Below are 15,645 nucleotides of genomic sequence, written 5' to 3' on the forward strand. Positions count from 1 at the left end.
TGGTGGCACACAATGTTACCTACACCTTGGTGATCCTGGGTATCCCCACCTTCCTGCAACCAGGCAATGCAGCAGAGAGCTCCTGTTATCAAAGCAAATGGAGAGCCCTGGGTCCCTGCTTGAACAAGATGTCAGCCCATCATTAAGTTCGGGAGCTGCTCCCATTGAGCAGAGGTGGCAGGCACAGAAAGCCAAGTGCCCAACAGCCTCACCCTGACAGACCCCATGCAGGAAGAAAATACGCACCGATAGTTTGGAGCACATCCTACAACACATTTTGATTTTGAACCCACAGAAAATAAAACCATTTAAACTATGGAGAATCCCATAGCAATGTTGTAACAACCACTTCTCCCAGCTAGAGCTGAAGTGCCCTGAGTTAGAATAAGCTTTTGTCTAGGGTAAACGAGACCTTTCCAGTAAACCCTGCCTTCCAGAGCTGGACAAGGCCTTGCTCCACAGAAAGCTCTCTCCAGCTATACAAAGGGCATTTCAAGGTTTCAGCAAATCCCCAAGGCTGGGCAGGCCCCACCTGGACCTGGGCTGATGCCACCTTCCCACGTGGGGCTCAAGCCCAGCTCCATGGTCCAAGCAGCCCTCCCACCAGCACAGCAAACCCAGCAGCCATGCCAAGGGCAGCAGTCACTCTCTGCAATGAAACACCTCTGCACCAGATCTGAAATCAAGCAACAATGGTGCTCATACCTACATGCCCATATTTCCCCAATAAAAGCGTGCTTCAAAACAGCAGAGCTAAGGGATTCATCGGTTTCTGATTTTTGTAGCAACAGGGGGTCCCTTTCATTAGACAACATTGTTCCAGCTATACCAAGCAGCTCCAGACGCTGAGTATAAAGCATGCAGAGTGCTCCTACGATGCGTCTGATCATGCAAGAGGACACTCCAAGCGCTACATCCTGTGTCACATACCAGATACTCCTTGGAGAGAACAAAAAATAAAACCCTTCTCCTAAACTACACGCTCTTCACGAACAATAAAAGCAGAAAACATACAGCTCATTAAAGATCACCATAAAGATTACTTGGGGGGAAAAAAAAATAAATAAAAGACATTTGTTCTGTTTGCAGATGGTTTATATTTAAAGGGAAGTGAGGGTTACCAATAAAACTTCACCCTTTGCTCATTCCCACGGGATGCTGCTCACCCTGCATCCCTGCCAGCTGACCCAGCAGCGGTGGGGTGTCATTCCCACAGCAACCTGCCTCCAAACCCCACACGCCAGGGAAGGGAAAGCAGCAGGGCAACGGGGGCTACAAGTTTCGACGACCCAATTGAAAGCAGCTACTTCACAGAATTTCCATCTACAAAACCAGGAAAAGGATTTTAACTTTTGAAATATTAAAAAAACCCATCCTCCCGCAGGGCGCCGAGGGAGCCTTACCTCATAGCCCAGGCGAGCCGCCCGCTGCAGCAGCGTCTCCCCCGCGTTCTTGTTGACGATCAGGCGCCGCGCTTCGGGCGGCATCGGCCGGCTCGGGGTGGTCTCCTGCGGGGGGCTGGCGATGGGCAGCTGCGCGGGCGGCGGGGCGGGGAGCAGCGAGGGCGTCTGCGGCAGGCGCTCGTACGGCTTCTGCTCGTACGGCTTGGCCGGCGAGGAGTCGCAGTCTGAAGTCGGCTCCGGTCGCTTCCTGACTTTCCTCGTCACCGTTACCTGTCAAAACCATTATGGTGGGGGGCTCTTAATCTCTGTTTGCACGGTACAGTGATGGGACTGTGTTTTGTCAGCAAGGAATTACACCTTTCTACTCGTATTTGATTTTTTAAGAAAGACCTGCTACAGCTTTTAAACACAAGATGCTTCACCCCTGCAACAACTAAGGTTAAGAAAAGCAAACACAAAATGTGCAAAGCATCCACAGACGAATCTGAACGCAATGCCCGCTACCCTGCATGCACGACAGCGCGTTGGTTTTAAGCAAGCTGGCTCTGCCTTCTCAGAGGCCGGTGGACAATTAAGTCTAAATAAAGATACCTTATCTTCAGCATTTTCGATATCTGTGGTGTCATCCCCTGTCAGAGATGACCTCCTTCTCCTCTCCTGCAGTGCCAAGTGTTTTGTTTTACACTGACGTTTCCCTGATGGCTTCTCACACTCGCTGTATTTCGGCAGCAGAGATGCATGTTGGAAATCCTCCTCTTCGTCTGTGTACAGCCCATCTGTCTTCCGGCTTTCTTTAATTTTCTGCTGTTTGGCAGCCAACCTCGAGGCTGGAGTACAGCTTGGCTGAGCCTGCCTTTTGCTGTTTGCATTGGTGGATGAAAGGCTCTTCATGTGCGGAGACACCGGGAATACGGGCAAGCCTAAATGGGAAGGAAAGGCATTACACATCGCATGGTGCGTTAAAAGGAAAATGCATTGCTAGCACTTAACACAAGCTCCTCGACTGCTTAAGAGATCTACAATTACATTTTCAAATCATTAATATTTTAAGCGTTCCACATCCAAACTGTAAATAGCATCTCGCCCGTTGATGCTATGCTAACAGTTATCGGGCTCTAATAAAAATCCCTGAATGAAATGCCCCGCGCAGGTGCCGGGCAGTGCCAGGGCCACAGGGATGCGTGCCAGGCCAGCTTGGCAGTGCCACAGCCCGGCCACCACGGGCGGAGTGGAACCGCTGCAGCACCGCCCCACTGGGGGAAAAACTCGCCTCCTTACCTGGGACTGGACTGCCTGATCTGAAAGGGAACCAACTCCTCCAGCAGCCTGGGCCCAGCCCGGGTTGTCTCAGTGGGGTTTAAGGGCAGACACAAGGATGGCAAGGGAAGAGGGAACAGGAAGAGAGGTGGGAGCATGGATCAGATTTTAATGGGACAGCACAGGTGAGGACACTGAGCTTAGCCCCAGGATGGCCGTAAGACAGGGAACATCTCCTCGGCAGCATTCTGACTTCAAAAACAATCCAAGAGAAGAAAGACTACTCAAGGAGCCATCCTTGAGAAGCCCTGTGCAAGCTCTCTATCAGAAAACACAGGGATTTTGCAAGAAAAGCAATCAGATGGTTTTTTTCCCCCAGAACTCCATCCAGAAGTGAGTCTCTCTGGGACATTGGGACAGTAAGGCCAGTGCTCTGCTGCCTGTGGCAGGATACTGGTAGGGCTGGGTTTTCTCTGGGGGTTAGCTCCAGCAAGCTGGATCCCACAATCTGGGCCACATGCAAAAAGCATGGTTAGTTTTGGGGTTTTTTTCAGAGTGCAAGCAGGCTTACAACAAAACGACGACAGGAAAGTTGACTTTTTATAGTCTGAATTTCCCTTGGGAAGAGAATTGAGGTGACCTCAGAACCAACTCCTCTGCAGAAAAATTAAAGGTTTCTGGAAAGGAAGGGACACTTCAGCCAAACAGTACCACACCACCAAGGGAAAGCGTGGAAAAAACCCTGAGAACTTGGAAGAGGCTCCCTTGCTCCAAGAAGTCTCTTAAGTGATGCTACTTTCAGAACACAAGAGATGGCAGGAGCAAATAAGCAGGTGCTCAGAGGAGAGACACCCTTACTTAAAGAGATTTGGTCTGGAACTAGTCAGTAAAAAAGAAAATAAAATCTAGAATCCTCCTGGTGGGCAGTTTCACACTTTAGTCTTCCTTTAAATAGATCTGTGAAAGCAACTCACAGAAGGCTTTCTAGATTAAGGATGAAAACAGAAATCCCTCAGTTCTTTTGAGCCACTTTCTAGAAAAAGATGCATACCACGGCTTGCCAAGCAGATGTCAGGGAATTTATGGGACACATGATGTGCAGATTGTTCAGCAAAAATCATGTAAGTTTTTCAGGCTTTGCAACACTGAAGGAAGGCACCTAGTCATAGGCTGAGCCTATGGATGCAAGGCTGTCTTTCCAACTCTGTAGACAGCACAAATTAAGGAGTGTTTAATTCTCATGTTCCCAACTAACCTAATTGAGTAATGTGAAAAGCACAATTCCAATGCAGAAGCACCATCATTACCTACTTAATCACTTACTAAAAAAAAAAAAAAATGGAAAAGATGCAATGCAGCAGTGAGGAGCTCTGGTGAGTGCAAAAAGAACCAACTGCTGCATGCAGAAAAACTACAATAGAATGAAAAACTCACAGGTCTGGCAAAGGACAGGAATACTGAAAGGATGGAGGAAAAAAAAAAAACACAGGAAGCTTATCTCAAAGAACTGCAGACTTTCCCATGCAGAGATGCCGAGGCATTGAAAGCAGAAGTTTAATCACCACAAAACCTGTGTACCCCTGCCTGCAAACTCGTCATCAATTCTGCTTCACTTTGACCCTCCACAGTGGTGACAGCAGGCACCAGGCTAAACATGCACTGGAGCTAGGAGATGGAGAGAGCTATGCTATGCCCAGGAGCTTCAGGATCAGTAACACTGCAAGAGGCCAGCACTACACAGAAAAAGCCAAGCATCAGCCTGGGAAATGCAAGACAACACGGGCAGAAAAGCAGCAAGTGGTTAATCCTGAAATCCCACCCCGTCTTTCTAACCACGTGAAGGCAGAAGAAAAACAAGAGTGAGGACGAATATACCTAAATATCCACGGAAAAAAAGAAAACCCAAACCAAAACCCCCAAAAAACTCAGGCCTCTGACTGATGTGGGTTGTGGCAAGTCTGACTCAGAGCAGGACCTGTCTCCCTTCCCGCAGGAGCGGGCTGCTGAGAGGTCCGCGCGGAAAAGCAGCTGCTGCCGCGTCACCTGAATGCTCGCTTGTTCAGCTCCCACCCCAGCAGCTGCCTCCTCCTGCCTGCCAAGCCCGGGGCCACCACGCTGCCTGCAGCCCCAGGCAGCTCCGAGGGGCTGGCACAGGCTTCCCGGTGGGAGAGATCCTCCTGGCTCCTCTCCTCAGGGCTTTTGTTTCCGCGCTGTTCGAGCTTTCTCCTCGCACCGGGTGAGCGGCTGCGGCTCCCCAGGGGAGCATCAGCAGAGCTGGCTCTGCACCGCCAGCAGCACAGCGTTATTGCCCAGCTGGGACCCCCACAGAGACCGTGGCTTCTGCCTTGGTCATGGGGCTGGGCAAGCAGTGTGATGCCCTGAGGCTGCAGTATCCCCATGTTCATGGACCTGCTGCACCCCGGAGAACCAGCACGGCAACATCACTTTGCAACAGGATCACAGAACCACAAAATGGTTTGGGTTGGAAGGGAGATTGTCCCTTAAAGATCATCCAGGTCTAACCCCCCTGCCATGGGCAGGGACACCTTCCACTAGACCAGGCTGCTCAGAGCCCCATCCAACCTGGCCCTGAACACTTCCAGAGATGAGAGATGAGGCAGCCAGTTTCCCTGTGCAGCCTGTTCCAGTGCTTCACCACTCTCACAGTCACGAATTCCTTCCTAATAACCTAATCTAAACCTACTCTCTGTCAGCTTAAATCCGTTAGCACTTGTCCTATCACTATATGCCCTTGTCAAAAGTCCCTCTCCAGCTCTCTTACAGCCCTCTTTAGGTACTGGAAGGTGCTCTATGGTCTCCCCAGAGCCTTCTCTTCTCCAGGCTGAACAATCCCAACCCTGTCGGCCTGTGTTCATAGCAGAGGTGATCCAGTCCCCTGATTATCTTCGTGTCTTCCTCTGGACTTGCTCCAGAGCAGGTCCACGTCCTTCCCACGCTGGGGACCCAAAAACTGGACACAGCACTGCAGATGGGGTCTCACAGGAGCAGAGCAGAGAGACAGAATCACCTGCCTTGACCTGCTGCCCACACTGCTTTGGATAAATATAACTGGGGTGACAAACCCAGAAGTCAGAAACATCCACATTCCCAGAGATTTGCAGGCAGGGGTGGCAAATCATCCTGATAATGTCAGACTAAGGCTTCAGAGGCACAGAGGCAACCCTCATGTCCTGTTACAGCCTGTTCCTCGGGATACAACCAGCTGCCCAGCAGCAGAGACTACCACAACTGCAGGCAGTGCTTGAGCACAGAGAACAGCTGTTCCCAGCCCCAAATTAAAAAAAAAAAAAAGCTGCAAGTGATGGTGTATATTCTCACATTGACAGTCTCTGCTTGCTTAAGAAGAGTTTGAGGACTGGTCCTGAGCAAGACAGACAAGCTGGAAGTCTCCATCCCCATGAGACTGTCATGCAGAGGATGCTCTGTCACACAAATGTCCTCATCCCAGTCAACTAAGAACAAGGAGATTAAAAAGTTTACACTTCAACAGGGCTGGAGAAGTACCAGCAAAATTATCTGGATGATATCCAGTGTCTTTGAACAATGAATAGCGAGGTGCAATTTAGTCAAGTTTATGGTTTTATAGCAGCTTCCCAACCTAAGAGTTTTTTCATAGCCACAGGGCAGCAACTGAACCTAAATGCCTTTGGGAATGGTGCATAAACTGGGAGCCACCTCTTTTTCTTTCCCAAGGTCATGAGCCCATCACTGCCACAGGAGGCATTGCAGGGGAAAGTGAGAGCATCCTTACATAGTACAGCTTCTTGTCAGTGACCCTCGTTTAATCTCTACAAGGTATCTCTCTCTGAAAGTACAAAGGTGAGGGGCAGGGGTGTTTGAGCCGACACCATGCCCGCCAAGGCAGCACATAAAGCAAGGAAGTAAGACTCAAGGCTCCTTTTAAACCAAGTTTTGATCTCCTGCTCCACAAATCCTTTTGGAGAACCTTCCCCATCAATAAGCATCAAAGTTTGGGGGTTTCTGCCTCAGATAGTCCTACCAAGGAGAAGGACAGATGAGGAGCTTTAGGACTGAAGGGAAGCTGATATTTTTGCCTGTGACTGTTTCACAGACACTACCAAGGAAAGTCCTCACTGGCACAGGATGATCTGGACTCGGTCCTCTCCATGGCACGGGACAAGAGGATCCACTCTCCTCATGCTTCTCTCTTTAAAGGGGATCTCAGCTAAACTACAGGTTAGGCCAGCTGGAATGTGAACATCTTCCAGTCGATGAAGCTTCCAGGTTTGTGAAGGAGGAAGGAGCCCAAATGCCATACATGGAGCTCTCACTCCCAGAAATAGTCTTTCCTCAAAAAAACCCAGAGGGCTTGGAGAGTAAGAACAGAAGAGAAAGAAAAGAAAAGGACCCTGTGGACTGTGTGATTCCATTCCCCATCAGTTCTTCAGCCAAGCTACAGCAGCAAAATGTTGCAGGGAAGGAGAAAAGCATCAGAGAAGAAAATGTGCCCAGGGGCTGAGAACAGTGAGGACAGGAGAGTGACCTGTCCATCCCAATGAAAATCTGGCAGATTTTTTTTGGCAGAGATCCACAGGTTCTCCCCCAGGGTAGGTAATTGACAGAAATGGGAGGGAGGATGGGGAAAGGAGGAAGTGGAGTGAGGGGGAAAGAAGAAACCAGAAACAAGTCAAGGAAATGTGTGATACGCTTCGAGGAAGCAATCCCTTAGGAGAGAGCTGCTGGAAGATCTCTGTCAAGGGGCCGGGAAGTAGGGTGACAGGGGTTTACAGGACATGCTCAGGACGAACCAGCAAAGCATCCTTCTCAGGAGGAGGCTGAGCTTTGCTCTTGAGCATATGTCCTGGCAAAGGCAGGGAAAGCTAGCAGAGCTGAGGGTGCTGGAGGTGTTGGGTTCCCGAGATCAAGAGCTGCTATAGCTGTGCTGACTCTGTTTCAGAAGCTCACAGCCCCTCAAGTCCTATGCGTGGTTAAACACCCTTACACCAACTAGCAGCCTGTTTGCTCCCTGTCTCACCCAAAAGCATGCCCACGTTTTATGACCCCCACCCCGCTCTCCTCTAGAGCCATAAACTTCATCTTCACATCATCTATGAAAATATTTAAAGCCAAAACACACACACACAAACACATAGTTACACACACATACACAAACACATTTTCTTGTCTGACAAATATCAGCTACAGTGCCATTCTTAAAGAGGTTTCAGTCCTTATACAAATGGACATCTACAGAAATATATATAATTTAAAAAAAAAAAGAAAGAAAAAAAGCTCTCGACAATTCCTTAACATCGGTGGCAGCATGCGTCACTGTAAATGCTAAAGCCAGCTGGTTTCCCTAGTAGTCTCTGCATACCTTGTTCATTGTCACTTGTTTTGAGGGACTCTTCAGACCAACTTCTATTGCTTTTGGCCTCTGACCTTTTCTTGGTGTGCCTTTCTTCTGTGAAGTCTTTGACCTTTGCAGTGGCCTCTGGCTGAACAGCCTCAGCTAAATCTTTCCTGCTTTGCCGGCCCAACTTGCCGGACGGGGATCTCTCTGGTGACACCTGCTGCTCCCATAGTTCCCTAAGATGCTGCAGGTGACGCTGCTTTTTGGGATGGAGCCCTGTTAATTCAATGCACACCTTCAGGTTGGTCACCTCATTACAATTGGGCTCTTCTAAGTGGTTAGAGGAATTGTTTGTCATTTCCCTCTCAGGCCAGTCATCTAATGGAAAAATAACTAAAAATTAATCAAAAAGCCCCCTCAACTTAAAACAAAAGCTACATTTCACTTTCGGGGCATATAGTCTCAGCTTTAGCACCACACTATGCATTTTAAAGGTTCGCTCATTAAGGGTTACATGCACTACAGTAACTTGCACTGCTGTGGCTACAGTGTCCAATGACTAGTGCTTTATCCTTACATACCAAGTTTTTTTATATATACATATATATATACACATATATATACATACATATATATACATATATATAATTTAAAGTGAAATGACAGTGCTCACATTAGTAACTAGCAAGTTCAAAAATGGAAACACATTAAGCCAAAGCGACGTTCCCTTCACAAGACATTCCTTGAGAGAGACCAAAGCAAAATGCTGTCTTACCTTTGGAGTTCTTCTTCTTTTTTGCTTTTGATATAACTTCATCCTGCAGTTCATCCACAAAGCTTTCGTTTTGGCTGCCATCATTTTGCACTCTCTCACCAGAGTGTTTACGTTTCCTGTCCAGACGTGGACATGAATGTTGGCCAATATCTTCTGTTGGCTGGTCTTCTGCCTTTTCATATACAGAATGCCTCTCTAAATAACATTTCTCATTTGAGAGATCTTTTTCCTCTGGAGTTTCCAGAAAGTGACCTCGGTTGTTTTCAGTACTAGTAAAGTTACCTAAAAATAAAAAACAAACAAACACCACAAGACCTAATAAATACAACACAATTCACTGTGAGAAGGCTTTGCTCTCAGATCTCTTCAATGTCATCTCCATCATGACTTACGGCTCATGAGGCATGCAAATAAACACAAAACTGTACTTGGGAACAAGTCTCCTCTGGCCAGCAGTTTTCTCAACAGTTAAGCACAAAACCCCCAAAAGCACACTACTTTGTGTTGTTTTTACATTAATTTAAGAAGCACAACATTCACAATGCTTGTATCCATAGAAACATCACAATATGCTTTTTTAAATAAAGAAACATCTTTAGATACTGAAAGCACAAACCCTTTTCAAAAAGCAACCTCACCTCCCTAAACTGTGGCAAGTAACAATCCAGTTCAAAAACACCTTCTGATGACAACCAAGTATGAGTCCTCCCTTAATTCCTAATCTTTCACTAACTTCTCCCATCGAATTGCAGAGTCTGACTTAAAAGCATTCATCCCTTCTTCGGGAGATATAAATGGGATACAGAACACACACACACGGACACAGAAATGCCACTAAGAATAGCTGTGATATTTTGCAAAAAAGCACTACTTGAATCCAAGGTTATAAAAAGGCTTCCTCACTTCAAGTAACCAACCAGTCACTGTACCTCACATGATCTCTGTCACCTCCTTTTAAAACAGACCTCACTTTTTTTCAAGGAGTATTTCCAGCAATAGCAAGAGGGTGAGCTCTGAAAAGCTTACTAGAAACTAGTCTGACAAATTAGCCACGAAAACACCCATGCTGCCTCGCCTGCACTAACTCCAGCTTCCCTCCAATACTGTTTGCCCAAATTCAGAGACAGCCTATGCAATTTTAAATGGATGCTTGATTTAAAATTACACTTAATCACCATCTTGAAAAATGTTGTTTTCTTGGGTTCAACCAAACTAGCAAAGGCAAGGTTAGGCAGAGATGCAGTGCAGACTGCAACAAAAATAATCAGCTCCCATTTACAATTCTCACAAATAAGTTGGGTTTCCCACATGTTTTAGCCCTCCTGGTCAACCAATACTCCACACCTCTGCCACTGTTTGGCAAACTCTATGTTCCATCCTACTTTCCCACGGCTCTCTGCCCCTTTTCCTCTTCCTCCTTCTTGCCCTTCCTCCCTCTCCCACTTCCCTTCCTGCAAACACATCTGCTGGTTTCCTATCTGGACTCCTGACAGCTCTGCTGCCCTTCCCTCCCACGGATCCTCTCTCTCTTTCACTCAGTCTCTTGCCCTGTCCAGCCTGGCCTTCAGCTTCTGCTCTTCCCCCTCATCAGAGCTGACACTGTTCCCCTCTCCCATCTCCCCTCCTGTCCCCTCCAAGACCCACCACTGGCAGCATCTGGATGCAGCCCAACTCTATCTCACCTTATCTTGACTGCACCATCCTACAGCTCTGCCAACCCCTCCTGGTTTCTCGACCTTCCCTGAAATAGCTGTTGTCAGTAATGGAAGGCTGGGGGCGGTGGGAAGGGGAAACTTCCCTGGTGAGATTTCTCTTCACCACAACCTGGAAATGGCTCCAAGTAGCACCAAGGGCTCTGGAGATGTTTGTGGGCACCAGAAGACACCCCAGCATAATTTTTACGCTGCTTGGGAAGCTGCCTGCAGGGCTGCTTATAAAACAGCACAAGATATGGGCCAAGAAAAATCAAAACAAAAGCTGATTTTCTGCAGGCGAGCGGGATGCTTGGGCTGCTCCGCTGTTTGGCGATGCTCCTCTCCACAAGGCCGTCTGGCCAACACATGCTCCCTCCCAGACTTTAAAATGCACTTTGTCACACTTCTTCCAGCCAACAACGCTGAAATGTTCCAGAGAACAGGTATCTCAGCTTACTATGACGTGCCTCTAAATCGCAGCGTCCCCCCAGATCAGAATGGATCTGGCAGCACCCTGTGCTCGCACATCTGGCATGAGGACACCGCCCCACAGCTGTACCCTATAACCACACCAAAAGCATCAGCAGTCCTGTTTCACACAGCATAAAAGCAGCTGGACCAGTCACGTTTTAAGTATCACTATAGAAATAAATGCGTCTATCAGATTTCATTTTACATTTTTAATGCAATCTGCTATTTTCCTCCTTTCATAAGGAAACATTATACTTCTCTGGTCAGTTTCCCTGAAGAGATCAGGTAAGGGCACTCTCAGCCACGCTCCTGCTGTCTTAGAGCCTTCTCATCTCCAGCAGCACCAACAGCTACAGGCCATGGTTCATGCTGAGAGTCGCTACACTGGGATAGCTTTCCTGCTCCTAACACTGTCTGGCCTGAGAAAAGACAGGCACATCCTGACCAATTCCCAGAGAAGCTCTTGCAGGGTCAGAGGAAGTAGCAGGGTGTAGGGAGGTGGCGGGGGGGCGGGGGGGGTGATGGTCTTAATCTTTATGGCTTGCAGGAAACAGCAAGCTAATTCCAGCCTGCCACCACCGAAAGCGACCTGCTGCAGAGATTAATTCCTTCTCTATCTGCAAGAGGACTTGGCACGGGGACGCCGAGCGCCGCTCGCTCAGACTGTGCTGAAAAATAAAGAGGGAAGAGACCTTGCTAACAGCTTGTCACTGTCAGCGTTCCTCCGGGGCTCCACATGCTGGGAAGAACAGCACACACCTAACTGCGGTTCATCCAAAAAGCCCTCGCTGCCAGCAGCTCCGTGACACCTTGGCCTCCGCTCGAGAGGGACCCTCAGGGGACCAGAGCTGCATCTCCGCAGCTGCCGAGCCAGAAATCCCTCTCAAGGACCGCCCGCTGCACACGCGGCTCTGAAATCCGTCCCGCTCGCTGCAGCTAAGACCATTAGGGAAGCGGCATCTCCGCGCACTAATCCCGGTTGTGTAACCACCCTGCATCGACGCGGGAGCGCAGCCCCGGTGCAGCCAGGGCGCCGCGCGGGACGCGTCCTCGCCTCTCTGCTCCGGCGCTCCCGCCTCTCCCACAGCTGGGCTTCCAGTGCGAAAGAACAAAGGTCAGTTGCTGCTGGGGACACGGCACAGCCCACAGGCTGTCAGGCTCTCCTCGCAGCCTGCACGGACACGTCGCAAGCCCAGAGGCTTTTCCCCCTGGCACAGCTGCAGCTGCCTCACGGAACGCAGGCTCTATTAATATTTTACCACCGGATTCCGCTCTGTCCTCAAACTGTTTTGCAAGCAACCGGGATCAGACGCCATGTCTCCCCAAATTAAGATATAAATGTCAACAAGAAGCACAGCAACATAAGCATAACATGCGTGCCCAACAAGGATGAGGAGAATTTATCTGCTTTTGTTCCCACCACCCCCCTCCCGTGCCATGTATCTACAACATCCTTTTCTCTGCCTGAAGAAGAAAACAACAACAAAATACTTGGGAGTTTTTATATCATCATTATTCAAACAGTGGCGAGGTAGCCAGAAACACAGGATAAATGCTGAGTTCTCATAGCAACACACCTCTATGAGTAAGGAGATTAAACTCCTAAATGTGTTCCTTCCTCAAGCCTCCAGTATTTGCCAGTCTCACACCAGCTGTGACAACCAACACCAACAATTCAAACCATTTCTCACTGTCCTACCAATCTAGAAACGAGGACGAATTAAGAAAATGCTTCTTCACATCTGGTTTCTGTCTGAAGGACGGGCTTAGACACGGGCTACAATCTCAGGGCTTTCTGTCTTCGTGCACGGGCTACAATCTCACAAGAAAGTTACACGCACACACAAACACACTACCCAAAAAAACCTTTCTTTCATTTTTCCATCTTCCTGTTGCTGTCAACTGCTTGAGACCAGGCCCTCCCATGCGATGCAAACAAGGAAACACATCTTAGTGTTTAAGCTGCAGATTCTTTTGTTCAAATAACATGGCAGCTAAAAACTGCCTTTCCTCTTCCCTGGAGCAACCTCTCATTGCGCTCACTTATGCAAGGCACCTTTTATTCATCCAAGAACAGTAATGACTATCGAAATGCTAAAACCCAGTTTTCAGCACGGAGATCACAACAACAGTAAGAAATTCCATAAGACATCCTCAGAATTCAATTCTGAGTATCCCATGGGGCAGAGGGAACCCAGCTGATTTCACTTTTCCCTCCATGTACCTCTGCTTGGGAGCTTTCTGCATTTTGTTTCATTCTGCCCAAGCCTACCACACTGCACAAACAAGCAACCACCACTCTTTTTCCCTTTTTCTTTTTGCACTATGTCCTGTGGCAGGAAGGTAATAACTGACCAGGGCAAAGGACATGTTTACTGCCTCCATCTTTCATTTGTTCCAGTGCACACACAGCTCAGCAAGAAAAAAGAAAAGCAGGGGATCACCATGCAAAGAGACACCAGCACCTCGCTACAACGCTAAGATCAATTGTGCAATGTGTTTTGGCACATCACACCATTTACCTTCACACCTACAAACTGCTTTAACTTCTTCCTCATAACCTCATGCCTTAAGAGCAGGCTTTTAATATATCGGGGTAATTGTGCCCAGCTAAGGTTTAAACAGGCAGTGTCTTCCATCCTAAACAACTAAATAAACAGGTAAAGTCATGCTCCCCAACCAAGAAATTCACAGCTTGTAGAATTTATTCAATCTTTCACACTCAAGCATGATTTTCAAAACCTCTGGAAGAGCTTTGTTACGAACCAACATGCGATCATCACATGCCCGTATTGATGCGTGTGTCCATGCCAATAGCTTAAATCACTTGATCTCTGAACAATCCTATGACTCATGACATATGCATCCCATAATTTATCATGTTTGTGCTATGAAAATGCACTGGAGCAGCATTGCCTCAGCAACATTTACAAGTCACCTTGGCAACAAAGCAGCTTTGCGGCTGCTCTCAGATGCCCGCTCTCAGATGCCCAGCAAAACCTAAACGAGATGGGAGAGAACTGAAGCACTTCTACTTTACTGCTCGGCTTTAATTGCTCATTAATTAACTAACATGGCTACCTGCCTTAAATTGGGCCTTTAAAAAAAAAAAGGCAAAACAAAAACCTAAACAAAACAAAAGCCCACCTCTTTTACCCTTCTCCAGAAGGCTCGATGAAGCTTAAGGAGACTCCCAGTACAACAAAGCCATGCACTGCCAAGTCAGAAGAAAACTTAAGGAACCAGATATTATGCCTTCATCTGCTTCCAAAAAAGTCTATACACGTGCAGTACAGCTAGGAAAATCAGCAAGTCCTAGGACAAGCTAAAAAAAAGAGCAGTTTCCATCCCATCAGATGCCTCTGTAAGCATCACCTGCCTGTGCTATTTAGCCCTTTGTTGCACTGGTAGGTTTAGAGGAGCCAAGGGGGCAGGCAGCTGCCAGGGCCCCGATCAGCTCTGGTGCTCCATGCCAAGCACGGCTGCCACCGTGCCGAGGCGGCAGCGGGGGAGCCCTGGGAGTTGGCTCCATGCCACAATCACAGTTTTGGATGCAGTTTCCTTCCTCCCCGCCGACATCAGGCAGGTGAAGGCAGAACAGCTCACCGGTTTCACTCCTAAATTCCCTCCTCACACAGGTAAAGGCATGGCTGTTTCAGCTAGTGCCACACAAACATGAAACAGGGGGAAACAACTTTTCAAGCAGCAAGATCGCTTGCAGGAGGCAGAAGGGAAACAGACGAGGCTGCAAACCATCAGCTCGTTCCCGTTCAGGAGCTTTAAAGCCAAAAGCACCAACAGCGTGGTCAGAAATTGAAGGCAAAGGGAAGGCAAAAGATAAGCAGCCCTGGCTCTCACCGAAGGGGAAGAGAAGGCAGAGCTCCAGTCGCTCAGTGAGAGATGCATTAAGGCTGCCGGTGGCTTAAGCCCCAACAGAGAGCCCAAGCCACCACAGTAGAGGCATTCAAGAGGTGTGAAACTCGGCTTCCTGATTTATCAGCTGCTATCCCAAGGGGCAGGAGGTGGACCACCTCGATAAAAAACTTTTACTGAGACCTGAATCTGTACTGGTAAGTACTTGCTGCTGCCCAGAAGGGCAAAAAAAGGAGCTCCCTCAGCAGAACACACCCGTGCTTTTAGGAGTTTAGACATTTGGCCAAAGTCTGAAATAGCCTGTTAAGTCAGAGCTAATTAGCAGAGGAAAGGAATGAACTGAACATACTTTCCTTGCTTCCAACAGTTATTTAATAGTCTCAAACACATTTTAGCCAGCAGATTCAAGTGTCAGAGATCTCACTAAATGGTGAGTTTACAGACAAACCGTATCATCAGCCTTTTGCAAGGATGGGGGGAGGGGTTTCAGCATACAATTATGCTCTAACACTCATCCTCTCCACAGCCCCCTGCCATCCTTCCACAAGCAGCCCCATGTCCCTGAGCAAGCCTGCCTTCCCTCCCTCTCTTAATCCCCTGGGCCCCTCCCTCAGCTCCACAGCCCATCATCCTCCTCTTTGCTGAGCCCTCTCTGCAGCCAGAATAAGCTGCGGGACTGCTGCCGCCGCTGCTCTTCTAGCTTTCCAGCACAGCCAAGGTGGAATTTAACAGATTTTGGAAATCACCAGGGCATCCCAAGTCCTCTGAGGAGCAAAGAAGGCTGCAATGGGGACAGCAAGGGCGGCAGCCTGCCCAGCTCTCAGCTTTTACACGGGG

The 15,645-nt window shown here is 48.3% G+C and overlaps 1 protein-coding gene across 10 annotated transcripts in view; it reads right to left on the minus strand.

Moving 5' to 3' along the window:
* Window positions 1-15,645, minus strand: part of BCOR (BCL6 corepressor) — an 82,230-nt gene that overhangs the window by 15,505 nt on the left and 51,080 nt on the right. For 7 of the 10 annotated variants that reach the window (XM_048289367.1, XM_048289359.1, XM_048289338.1 and 4 more), the window contains 4 exons: window positions 8,771-9,052; window positions 8,020-8,373; window positions 1,995-2,323; window positions 1,404-1,673 (listed from right to left, as the gene is read on the minus strand). In XM_048289367.1, coding sequence (XP_048145324.1) covers window positions 1,404-1,673; window positions 1,995-2,323; window positions 8,020-8,373; window positions 8,771-9,052 — 1,235 coding nt within the window. The remainder of the gene's footprint in view (window positions 1-1,403; window positions 1,674-1,994; window positions 2,324-8,019; window positions 8,374-8,770; window positions 9,053-15,645) is intronic. The other 3 variants (XM_048289412.1, XM_048289402.1, XM_048289420.1) reach the window with 2 other exon arrangements.

The sequence above is a fragment of the Corvus hawaiiensis genome, chromosome 2 (genome assembly GCF_020740725.1).
Source record: "Corvus hawaiiensis isolate bCorHaw1 chromosome 2, bCorHaw1.pri.cur, whole genome shotgun sequence".
NCBI lineage: Eukaryota > Metazoa > Chordata > Aves > Passeriformes > Corvidae > Corvus > Corvus hawaiiensis.